Here is an 11873-nt window from a genome sequence, read left to right on the forward strand (position 1 = left end):
TGTAGTCTCATCGCTAGTAATCAGCGCACCAAAATCTAGTAGATTTCTCTTTATCAATAGACAATAGATTAATGTACTCTTCTTTCCAATACAAAAACATGCATCCTTTCTATATAAAATTTTAAGAAAAAAAATTAACGTAAATTAATGTACCAAACCCCTAAAACTAAGAAGAGGAGGGGAGGGGGAAACAACCGCCGTCGAGGAGGGGGAAACAACCGCCGTCGAGGAGGGGAGGGGGAAACTTTATACTCATCAAGTGAGCGGGCGGGGAGTTAAAATTGTACTCCTCTAATACCGATAAGGGATCGGCTGTGTTTTGTTTAGGCCCTCAAAATAAATAAATAAAATTACTTTTCTTACCGGTTTTAGGGATCGGTTAGAAATGCTCTAAAACATGTACAAAGTTGAACATTGGTAACATTGCTCGCTAAGCTATAAGTAGGCCTACTAGCCTCAGAGCAACTCAACTCTCAGGATATCTCATCTCCACAAATTAAAGCCTGACGATACGACACACAATATATTGAGTTGAAGGTACGTACGGTGGTGGACGAAATCATCAATGGACAAGCTTCCGAAGCGCCCGGCTAACTACGTGCCACTTAGCCCGGTCGGGTTCCTTCCGCGCGCCAGTGCAGTATACGGCGACCGCACGTCGGTCGTCTACGGGCGTCTCAAGTTCACATGGAGCCAGACGCACGAGCGCTGCCGCCGCCTCGCCGCCGCCCTCGTCTCCCTCGGCGTCCGCAAGAACGACGTGGTTTCCGTCCTCGCGCCCAACGTGCCGGCAACGTACGAGATGCACTTCGCCGTGCCCATGGCTGCGGCCGTGCTCAACAACATCAACACGCGCCTGGACGCCAAGGCGGCGGCGGTCATCCTGAGGCACGCCCAGGCTAAGGTCTTGTTGGTCGACTACGAGTACGTGCGCCTCGCTCATGACGCGCTCCAGATCGTTGCCGATGCCGGCGCCCCCGTCCCTCTGGTCGCCGTCATCGACGATATCGAAAGGCCCACTGGCGTCCGGCTTGGCCTCTTCAAGCTCGAGTATGAGGCGCTGGTCAGCAACGGCGACCCGGCGGCGGAGCTGCCCTTGCTCGCAGACGAGTGGGATGCGGTCGCGCTCAACTACACCTCGGGCACCACGTCGGCACCGAAGGGCGTGGTGTACAGCCACCGTGGCGCGTACCTGAACACCATGGGCCAGCTGCTGTCGTGGGGGGTGGGCAACGAGCCCGTGTACCTCTGGACGCTCCCCATGTTCCACTGCAACGGGTGGGCACTCACGTGGGGAATGGCGGCGCGCGGCGGCGTCAACGTCTGCATTCGCCAGAACCGCGCCGCCGACGTCTACCGTGCCATCTCCGACTACGGCGTCACCCACATGTGCTGCGCGCCCGTGGTATTCAATATCCTCCTGGAAGGCGAGGCCCGGCGGCTCGCCGCTCCGGTCCACGTCCTCACGGGCGGCGCCCCGCCGACGGCCGCCCTGCTGGACCGCGTCGAGCGGATCGGTTTCAAGGTGACGCACTCCTATGGACTCACGGAGGCCACAGGCCCCGCTATGGCCTGCGAGTGGCGCCACCAGTGGGACCTCCTGCCGCTCCCGGAGCGCTCACGCCTCAAGGCCAGGCAGGGGGTGAGCGTCCTGTCTCTCGCCGATGCCAGCGTCGTCGACAGCAACACCATGGGTAGCGTGCCGCGGGATGGCAATTCATTGGGTGAGATCGTGCTCCGCGGCAGCAGCCTCATGAAGGGGTACCTTGACAACCCGGAGGCTAATGAGAAGGCCTTCAAGGGCGGGTGGTTCATGACAGGCGACGTCGGCGTCGTGCACCCCGACGGGTACATCGAGATAAAGGACAGGTCAAAGGACGTGATCATCAGCGGCGGCGAGAACATCTGCAGCAAGGAGCTGGAGGAGGTGCTGCTCCAGCACCCGGCTGTGGCCGACGCGGCGGTGGTTGCCATGCCTCACCCGCACTGGGGCGAGACACCATGCGCGTTCCTCGTGGCAAAAGACAAGGCTGCTGAGGTATGCAAGGATGAAGTGATTGCCTTCTGCCGCGAGCGCATGTCGCGCTTCATGGTTCCCAGGAAGGTGGTCGTCACTGACGCCCTTCCGAGGAACGCGCTGGGAAAGATTGAGAAGGTGAAGCTACGGGATGCGGCCCAGAAATCGGCCGTGTCAAGGCTGTAGGACGACCACTTACGGGGGGCATCATGATGATAAGGGCAACATTGTATTTTAGAAACAAGAAAATAAAACAGCGTATATATGTGCCAATGTTTCTTTGCACTACAGATGTTTTTCTTTTTATTTTCTTATAGCAAAACTATTTTCTTATCTGAGCACATCATCTTATCTTAACTTATTTTTAAATATGAAGTTTTTTTGAAAGATTCAAATATGAAGTTGCTCTGTGGATGTTTTGTTTGGTTTGTGATATTATTGGACACCATTAGATGGCGCGTGTGTGCTATCGGATAATTGGGCACACATTTCTTTGTATCCCCAAGGGCATCGAACAACAACCCATAAATTAGCTCCCGCATCTATCCACGGACAAGGGGGGCCAGTCCACAAACACGGATGCGAGAGGCCGCCATTCAACCGTAGCCGCATACATCCGGCCGCCCTCATTTTTTTAAGTCCGTAAGATCAAATAACCGCATACATAGAGTATAGACGTTCAAATAGCCGCATGCAACACTAGTTCAAACTTGAAGAAGTTCAAATATTACATCCCAACATTGTTGTCCCCTTTAACCACCCACAAATGGTCAATCAGATATTACTTCAGCTCCTCGGGAGTTAATCGATGTCGAATTTGTTGATGCATTTGAATAAACTCTTCAAATGTGGCCGAATTTTGGTCTGGAAGTTCGATAGGATAACCCATGTTCTCAAATTCTAGAGTTGTGGCGTCATCCTCACCCTCAGCCTCGACAATCATGTTGTGCATGATCACTGTAACACATTGATTTCATTGTCAGACCCGGGCATACCAAAGAAAGCGTGCCAAATCAACAGATCATGTGATACAACTGCTTCAAGAATGATAGTGGGCTTCTTAACATGACTCGTATTGCCCTTATAAAGCCTTCGGGCAGTTCTTCTATTTCCAATGCATACAGTTAAGAGATCCAAGCAAACCTGGCACCCTCTTGCTTCTGAGATTGCTAAGAGCCTCTCGGTGTCTGCCATAGTTGGTTCTTTCAGGTACTGAGGTCCGAACACCTCGACCATGGTAGTTGCAAACATGACCATGACATCTCCGCATGAGCTCTCAGACATTCGTAGGTTCTCATCCCACGAATCAGCGGGCGTGCCATATGCAAGCATCCGTAGTGTGGCCGTGTACTTCTGGTAACCAGAGAAGCCAATCATTCTCATGACGTCCTTCTTCAAGACGAAGTAGCTAGTGATCATAGGACCATCTCTGGCCTGTGAGTGGCGTCACCAATGGGACCTCCTGCCGCTCTTGAAGAGCTCACGCCTCAAGGCCAGGTAGGGGGTCAGCGTCCTGTGTCTCGCTGACACCAACGTACGTCCTTGTCAACTACAACACCATGTCTAATGTGTCGTGCGACCACAAGTCCTTAGGTGAGACCGTGCTCCGCGATGACAACCTCATGAAGGGGTACCTCAACAACCCCGAGGCGAATGAGAAGGGCGGGTTGTTCATGAAGGGCGGCGTCGGCGTCGTGCACCCGAACGGGTACATTGAGATAAAGGACCGGTCAAAGGACGTGATCATCAGCGGCAATGAGAATATTTGCAGCAAGGAGTTGGAGTAGGTGCTGCTTCAGCACCCGGCTGTGGCCGACGCGGCGGTGGTCGCAATGCTTCACCCACACTGGGGCGAGATGCTGTGCACGTTCCTCGAGGCCAGAGACAAGGTTGCTAGGGTCTGCAAGGATAAAATGATTGCCTTCAGCCGCGAGCGCATGTGGCGCTTCATGGTTCCCAGGAAGGTGGTCGTCATTGACGCCCTCCCGAGGAACGCGCTGGGAAAGGTTGAGAAGGTGAAGTTACGGGATGCGGCCAGGAATCTTGTGTCAAGGCTATAGGACGACCATGTACGATGTCCATCATGGTGATAAAGGCAATATTGTACTACCTTTGTGCCCGTAATATAAGACATTTTTGCAGTTCCAGTTTTAAACTGCAAAAACGTCTTATATATGGGACGGAGGGAGTATTTGGAAACGGTATATATGTGCCAATATTTGTTTGTTCTTTGGTTTGTGTTATTATTATATATAATATATTCCCATACAACAGTAAATTGAAACTAGTTTATTAAGTCATTTTTAACAATGTTGTGTATCATGAGTTTATTCATAGTTAAATCTTTGCGAATTTGCCTAAGTTTGTGGAAACATTATCAGTGTATCTACAACATCAAATTAGCATATAATTAGATTCATATTTGAATATACCGTCAAAATTGTATTCATTTAAGGTTGTGGATGTTGGTGAAGGATAAATAATTTCGACTTGACACAAATTTATGTTGATGCCAAATCAAAGTTGAAATGGGGTTCATACACAAACATATTAAAAGAAATATGGTCATAAAGGCTTCCGTTTTAGGAAATCTGAAAAAGCAAAGCACCGGACTCCAAAACCTTAAAAATGGTTGTAAAGGGCCCTCTAGAAATATTGCAAAGACTCCCTTCTTAGTGAATCTGCTAGAGTTGCTCTAACAGTAGCAGTGACACTAATGATAACAAACCAATGTTGAGGTCAGATCTTGAAACCACCCGTATGAAGCTAACTAACCTGAGATAGAGGTATGCTAATAGAGAAAAATAAGCACTAATATATCAAGAATTATTGAGTCAGTCTCAGCACTCATGCTAGAATTTCATGGTCTAACCTCAACATTAGGCTTCCATCGTTATTGAGTCAGTCTACGGTAAATGCTATTGAAAAGTGTACCAAAAGATCCGTTCAGACTTTCAGGAATCATTTCATGCATTGGCGGTCGAGCCCCGCCGCCGACGAGGCCAGGTTGTGGAGGAGACGGCGACATGATCCCAGACGAGCGCCTCATTCCGCTGCCACGACTTGCTGGATCCGCACGAGCCTGAGCCTCCAGCCCGCCGCTTCCGGTTCCCCTCCGTTCGAGCACCGCCGCCATCATGGTCGGGTTGGGAGGATACGTGTGGCACCACCGCAGAGGGGCGCCTTGTTCCGCTGCCGCGACTCCGCCGGTTCCCCTCCGTTCGAGTCCCGCCGCCATTGCCGGAAGCCGCTGCCGTCACAGTCAGGTTGGGGACAAGACCGGCGGCACGATAGACGGGCATTTGACTATAAACGTTTTTGACTAGCAGTGTCTATATCTGTTGCCACGTGTCCCTGATGGATGGGCCCAAACTGTCGTAAGCATATTTAAACTTTAACCAATAGATCACTAGTGTTTTTTGAAATCAAAAGTCAACTTTGTGGTAGTTTTTGGAGCTTTTCAAAAAGTGCTAGTTTTTCAAAACCATAGCGCGAATTGTGGTTGTTTTAAAAGCTCTTTACTCTGCTGTCTATAATCCCACCAGAATAGATGATTAGAAAAGCAGAGAGAGAAAGAGAGAGAACCAAATATTCACTTATGCTATCTCTGTATAACTCTCATTCAAATTCAAATGGTACTGACTGACTGACAGTGCAGAAACTTGATCCATGAATCACCTATACTCTCTGTTTCTCATAGTAGAGAAAAAAGATCCAAAAAGAACTGTATCAGGAAGAGGGTCAGGTCAGCTTGCTCTTGGATGATTAAGCCTTAATCAACTAATCAGTCACACTGGGGATGCAAATTGCAACGACAGGAAGCTGCAGAGAAGCAGCAGCATCACAAGCATTAGTGGAGATGAGGTGCTCCTGCCGGAGCCGCTGCAGACGAGCCGGCTGTCGCGGTACGAGCACACCGATTGCTTCCTGGAACAACAGAATGTACAAGATCAAACGGTTAGCAGGAGCAAAGATTCATTGAAATGTCTGTCATTCAGAGATAAGTGTCATGTAAACTGGCACAAGCTTATCAAATCAGAATGGCACTGTATATTGAGAAATTGCTTGTGTGTGAGAGATGATTGCTACAGTGCCATTCAATCGGTGGACAGCTTGCAGATTGTGTGAAGAATTGGATGCTTTGACCACACACAAGATCTTGAGAGACATATGGAGGAATTTCATCTCAGAGAGAGATGATAATTAAGGTTGTCAGAACAGTACGTACATGTTGCTGGAGCAGAAGGTGATGGTGTAGTCGGGCGACTGGGCGCAGGTGAAGATGGAGGAGGGGTCGTCGTAGGCGTAGCTGTAGGCGGCTGGGCACGCCGCCTTGAACTTCTTCGAGTAGAAGGTCGGCTGGCAGGCCACCGGGTTGGCGTACTGCCCGCGGCAGCAGTACTGGTCGGTCCCGAACACGTCACACGCGCTCCGGCACGCCACCACCTTCCCGCCATCTCCCTTCACGGCCAGCTCCGATGGGCAGCCGCGGCGCAGGTCGCCGTCGCACCCCGCCGGCGCGCAGCCCGTCCAGTTGGCGCTTGTGGGGGTCGGGGTCACCACCACGGGGAGGTTGAAGCCGTCCACCAGGCTCACGTCGTAGTAGTCAGTCGCCGCCAGCGTGAACTCCGCCAGCGTCGCCGGAGCGGCCCCCGACGCCGATTCGCACTGCAGCGACGTGCCGCACCCGCCCGTCTCGCACGTGCCGTTGCCGGCCGAGTCGAAGGTGCAGCCGGTGCGGCCCCACACGCGGCCCGACCACCCCACGGGGGCGGTGAACACCACCGAATCGCCAGCGCGGAGCGCGTACCCGCCGCCCCCGAAGCTCTCGCCCGGCGTCACCGCCGGCCACACCTCCGTCTTGCACTGGTTGATGAGCGTGAACTCCCGGGCCGACTCCACGTGCCTCATTGCCCCTGTCATCACAACAACAACAAAAACGACTTTGGCTTCAGTTAATACTACTGCAGCATCTAGTAGCAATCTGATTAACTGATCTTCAGAGACAAGCAATCTATGGCATTGGCAATGTGTGTCAGGTCAGGGCTTGCAAGATTCCACTTATGTTGAGTATGTCCTGACAACATTTGAAACAAGGTCTACACTCTACACTGTACATTCAAAACAGAGTGCAAGGCAATCTGAATAGATGTACACCAACTGGCTGGTGATGATTCCAAAGCATGCCATTCTATTCTAGCAGTCACAAACCTGACACAATCTCATCCCAGCAATAGTAGAAAGCAAGAGGAGAAGATGAAGCAGAGGAAAAGAATTGATTGTGAAGAGTAGCACCTGAGAAGAAGCAGATGAGAAACAGAGGCAGAAGCAGGGCACTTCCCCTCCTCGGCCCTGGGGACCTACCCATTGCAGATTCAGGTGCAGCAACAACAGTGAAAAACCTCTGGTGATGTGTATGGGTGTATACAGGTAGGTAGATATACTACTGGTAGCAACACAGCTGACGAGATAATTATTTAGAGTAAAAAAATTAACACAAGGAGAGAATACGTGAGAGGGAGGTTCAGTGAGGCATGCCAGGAAGGGACAAACCTTGCTTGCCATGGCTTCCTTGCTTCCTCTTGCCATTTCCTCCTCAGATTCTCCAGCCAGCCAGGCAGAACCTCCTTTTCCTGTGTTCCAAGACTTGGGAACATGGCACTTGCGACTCTGACATTGTGTCCATTCCTGGGAACACAAGGCAGAGACATGATTCCCTCCTGCTTCAGGCAACAACACACCTTCAGGCATCAGGACCAACATAAAACAACTCAAGCTAGCAGCAGAACTGCCAGACAGGACTGAACCGCGGGCACCGACATATCAGATAAGCAAGTTTGAAGCAATGCAGGAGACAATATCAGACATCATTGGATCATCTTGCTGACAAGCTAAGCTTGGAGGTCATACAAAGATTATTAATACACCAAGCGTACCATCAAACGGTCGTAATGTATCGACTGTTGTTACACTAAGGAACTGCTGCTTTGCAGCTGGCCACAACTAGGGCATGGCGGCACCAAACAAATCAATGCTTTATTACCATCATCACACCACAAGATGAGAACTAGCCAATGGATTATCACTATCACACCATCACATCTGTGAGTGGGGATGCCCTGGGCAGAACAAGAATCTGCTTGCACTGGTGACTGCAGTCAGTCTACGAGGGAGGAGCTTGAACGTCAGGAACCTATCAGTCTTCTCCCAGCTTGACCTTATAATGCTGAGCGAGTTTAGTGATTTCCCCGTTGTTCACGAGGTTCTCGAGCATGTCGTACTTGGTGCTGCTTGCTCCCAGGGTTTCCTGCTGCTGCGCCGCCAGCTCCTTCTCCTCTTCCAATTGATTCTGAAACAAAAAGAAGAAAAGAGTTTAATGAAATTATGGCTCGGATACAGAAGAAATGAGGTTTAAAGCAACTGTATCACATTTTAAAGAGCAGCATCATCATCAAAATTCTCAAAATATGCTTGACATCTCCTGTTCCCTGAGCAAGTGTTTTTCTCATTTTAGACAAGTAAAGCAGAAAGATTTGCAGCTTTTCTTAGTAGTGGGCATACAAGTACTCCCTCCGTCCCAAAAGAAGTGTCTCAACTTTGTACTAACTTTAGTACAAAGTTATACTAGAGTTGAGACCAAGAGGTCACGGGTTCAAGTCCTGGAAACAGCCTCTTACAGAAATGTAGGGACAGGCTGCGTACTATAGACCCAAAGTGGTCGGACCCTTCCCCGGACCCTGCGCAAGCGGGAGCTACATGCACCGGGCTGCCCTTTTTTTATACTAGAGTTGAGACACTTATTTTGGGACGGAGTGAGTACATAATAAGAACAGTAACGAAGTAAAGAAACAACCACTTCACCTTGATGAGTGCCATATTTTCTGCTTCTTGCCTCCTCATAAGGCCCTTGAGCTTATTCATCCCATCATACCCCGGATCTCCTTGCTTTACCCAGCTGAACTCAATCTTCAAGCCAGGCTTCCTAGGGCGGTCCGGAAACATCTCGGGCTTTGCAAAGACAGCCCTCACAGGCCTGGGCATCCCGCCGATCATGAAAGGGAAGTTGTTCATCAGGTCCACAGCAGCCTGGGCCTGCGACACGTTGTCCACCTCCACCAACGCAGCGGCGGGGATCTCGTACTGGATCGTGTAGTTCTCGATGAACTCCGTGTTGACGACGTTGGCGCACTGGGCGAGAGACGCCTTGATAACCTGGCTGGTGACCAGAGGGGAGAGGTGGTCGATGTATATCGTCCTCTTGACCCTCGCCTCGAAATCAGCGTACTCCTTCTCAGCCTGTTTTTCGTCCTTCTCAGCCTGTTGTTCGTCCTTCATATCATGTTCGTCCTTCTGAGGCTGTTCGTCAGATGCCGCCATAGGAGCGAAGCGCGACTTCTGCTGGAAATAACAATACGCAGAAGCAGTCACTTGAAATGGCTAAGATTTCCTCGGAATAATTAAGAATAAGCACTGCAAAAGGTTATAAACAGAGCTGGCAAACAACAAAGATTTATAACAGAGCTGGCACACAACAAAAACAACATCTTAAGGGTATCATCTGAATATGAAGAAGCATTCTGCAGCAAAAGCATCTACATGTTATACACTTATAAAACTATCAAACATCAAAGATAACTACTACTCCCTCCGTTCTGAATTACTTGTCTTGGATTTGTCTAGATACGGAGGTATCTGACACTAAAATGAGTCTAGATACATCTGTATCTAGACAAATCCAAGACAAGTAATTCGGAATGGAGGGAGTACTCCTGTAAAAAACGCTAGTGTCAAAAACGCTCTTATATTATGGGACGGAGGAAGTATTAACTATCAGCAGTGGAGGGTTGTTCATCTATTTCCTGGATGTAAGGGTAGGGATATGGCTCCAAAAATTTCATGGCTTCATCCAGAAACAGGGGCCGGCATGCGGGTTCAGTTTAGGATTTCCTCGAACAAGCCTTTTTGATGAAAGGGCAGCTGCCAAAATTTCCATTAGTAGAAACCTACAAATTGCTTCAAAGAGAACAAGCAACCACCCCAATCGCAACTACCTACTCAAGCATCGGCAGGGAAAGTTAAAAAGAAAACCGCGAGGCTAAACAAAGCACATGCAAAAGCTGATGAACATGGCTCAGCACATGACTCAGATAAAACATGCAGAGGTAAAGGGTCTGTTTGGATTCCAGCCAACAGCCGCCATGCCAAAACATTGGACGTTGACCAGGTGCTGGGTACTCGTTTGGATGATGACCAAATATTTGGCACGCCCTGGCTGCACGGGCATCTCCAGTTCATTTTGTTGCCAACTCTTGGCCAGGGCGTGGGCGGCTGGATGCTGCGCCAAAGTTTTGGCTCGCCCACGATTTGGTAGGGCTGGCTAGGGCAGCATCCAAACAGCCCCAAACTCCTCCACTATGTAGCTAATAACAAGCCGTTCCTCACCTCACAGCAACTGCAGGGGCGGCGGATCTAGACGGCGTGTGCCACAGGCCGTGAGGTCCAGCGGGATTTCTATTGAACTTAATCGCGGGATGAAGATGGGGAAACCTCGTACCTGGAAACCCAATGGGTGGGCGGGGCGGAGCGGAGGCGGCGGGAGCGCGGTGTCCAGACGAGGAAGAACGGAGCCCGCGGCGGCGGCGGCGACGCGCGTGAGGGGCGGGGGCGGCGCGGGGCGTGTGATTGGGGCGGCTGGGAGTGGGGCTGAGGCGTCGGCGGGCAGGCTGGCGGGATTGAGCCGTCGGTCGGCGGCGACGGCGACGGTGGCGGCGGCTGTAGGGACTAGACGAGAGACAGCGGCATTTCTAGCCTGTCCGGAAAAAGGTGGGACTTTTAGGGCCGGTTTGCGTTTGGGACGACGGGATAGGAGAACACAGGAATAGAAAGAATCCATAAATTGCAAGAATTAAATGCCATGTCTGCCCGCATATAAGCTTTTATTAAAATTATATACGTTTTGATTTTAACTTCAAATTGTTTTTTCATAAACTTGGTCAAACGTTGTAGATTTTAATAACTTGGCTAAAGCAATACACGAAGTGAACAAGGACGGACATCGCCAAATGTCCATGGAGATGTACGACGTGTTCAAACGTGTCCGTGGAAAATGTCTGCTTTTAGTTTTTCCGATACCAGGACTACTCAAAACAGTCAAAGATAAAATAGCACAACTCTTAAGCATTTGAAAGATAAATATTTCAATGCTACAATAATTCAAATTAAAATAATATAATCCAAAAATAAAACTTTGATGCTCCAAAAATATTGTTTTGAGAAGCGTTTTGAAGCATCAATTTTGTTTTATTTGCTCTAGACATCCATGCAGGTAATTCAATCACAAAATTTGCATGCACATCGATGCTTGCCTAGAAAATAGAACTTTTTTATCTTTATTATTATTATGATTTACTGTTCACATGAGCTCTCATGCTCACAAAAGCACTTCCGTAAGAATATTTCTTTCTTACTTTTAAGAATTTACTACTCCCTCTGATTCATATTAATTGTTGTTGGATTTGTATACAAAGTCAACGACAATTAATATGGATCAGAGGGAGTATGAACATTTTTTTGTTGTCTAATGTTTTTTAATAAAAGATTAAAGGTTGTATATTAAATAGCATAAACCTTTAAAACAGCATAAACTTTAAAAATAGCCTTACAAAAATTAGAAATACATCAAATCCTTTGAGTGTCGAAGTCTTCTTCCTGCTGCATCCATCGATGGCATACCGTGAAAAAAGCTCGTTGTCTCCTCTGGGCCTTCGTCTCAGCAAAGTAAACTTATTTAAACACGGGAGCATGTAGAAACAATGACTAGGAGCTGCTCTACCTCAGCGTCGCACCTTCGCGTCCA

The 11873-nt window shown here is 49.3% G+C and overlaps 3 protein-coding genes and 1 pseudogene across 4 annotated transcripts; 2 read left to right on the plus strand and 2 right to left on the minus strand.

The window, feature by feature from the left end:
- The first annotated feature begins 565 nt into the window (after positions 1 to 565).
- LOC119352507 (benzoate--CoA ligase, peroxisomal-like) lies at positions 566 to 2203 on the plus strand. Its single transcript, XM_037619118.1, has one exon. It carries the CDS (start codon positions 566 to 568, stop codon positions 2201 to 2203), a length of 1638 nt encoding a protein of 545 aa, XP_037475015.1.
- A 1436-nt stretch (positions 2204 to 3639) lies between these two features.
- Positions 3640 to 4077, plus strand: LOC119358461 (annotated as a pseudogene).
- A 1546-nt stretch (positions 4078 to 5623) lies between these two features.
- On the minus strand, positions 5624 to 7544 carry LOC119357271 (pathogenesis-related thaumatin-like protein 3.5). The gene is made up of 3 exons (XM_037624261.1): positions 7313 to 7544; positions 6246 to 6933; positions 5624 to 5944 (listed from the first exon to the last, which is right to left on the minus strand). Exons 1-3 carry the CDS (start codon positions 7383 to 7385, stop codon positions 5806 to 5808), a joined length of 900 nt encoding a protein of 299 aa, XP_037480158.1. The 5' UTR covers positions 7386 to 7544; the 3' UTR covers positions 5624 to 5805.
- Positions 7545 to 7892: 348 nt separating this feature from the next.
- LOC119357272 lies at positions 7893 to 10828 on the minus strand. 2 transcript variants are annotated; one of them, XM_037624262.1, is made up of 3 exons: positions 10572 to 10828; positions 8879 to 9412; positions 7893 to 8366 (listed from the first exon to the last, which is right to left on the minus strand). In XM_037624262.1, exons 2-3 carry the CDS (start codon positions 9392 to 9394, stop codon positions 8214 to 8216), a joined length of 669 nt encoding a protein of 222 aa, XP_037480159.1. In that variant the 5' UTR covers positions 9395 to 9412; positions 10572 to 10828; the 3' UTR covers positions 7893 to 8213. The 2 variants fall into 2 exon arrangements, with proteins under 2 accessions (XP_037480159.1, XP_037480160.1); XM_037624263.1 differs by having other exon boundaries at positions 8879 to 9415.
- Between the last annotated feature and the right edge of the window lie 1045 nt (positions 10829 to 11873).

This window comes from Triticum dicoccoides, chromosome 2A (genome assembly GCF_002162155.2).
Source record: "Triticum dicoccoides isolate Atlit2015 ecotype Zavitan chromosome 2A, WEW_v2.0, whole genome shotgun sequence".
Classification (NCBI taxonomy): Eukaryota; Viridiplantae; Streptophyta; class Magnoliopsida; order Poales; family Poaceae; genus Triticum; species Triticum dicoccoides.

Excerpts from the sequence above, each read along its gene's own strand:
- LOC119352507 (XM_037619118.1), top strand. The coding sequence starts at position 566 with ATGGACAAGCTTCCGAAGCGCCCGGCTAACTACGTGCCACTTAGCCCG.
- LOC119357271 (XM_037624261.1), bottom strand. The coding sequence starts at position 7,385 with ATGGGTAGGTCCCCAGGGCCGAGGAGGGGAAGTGCCCTGCTTCTGCCT. Across the intron at positions 6,934-7,312 it reads TCTCATCTGCTTCTTCTCAG|GGGCAATGAGGCACGTGGAG; the intron begins GTGCTACTCTTC and ends TTGTGATGACAG. Across the intron at positions 5,945-6,245 it reads ACCTTCTGCTCCAGCAACAT|GAAGCAATCGGTGTGCTCGT; the intron begins GTACGTACTGTT and ends CTGTTGTTCCAG.
- LOC119357272 (XM_037624262.1), bottom strand. The coding sequence starts at position 9,394 with ATGGCGGCATCTGACGAACAGCCTCAGAAGGACGAACATGATATGAAG. Across the intron at positions 8,367-8,878 it reads AAAATATGGCACTCATCAAG|AATCAATTGGAAGAGGAGAA; the intron begins GTGAAGTGGTTG and ends TTTTTGTTTCAG.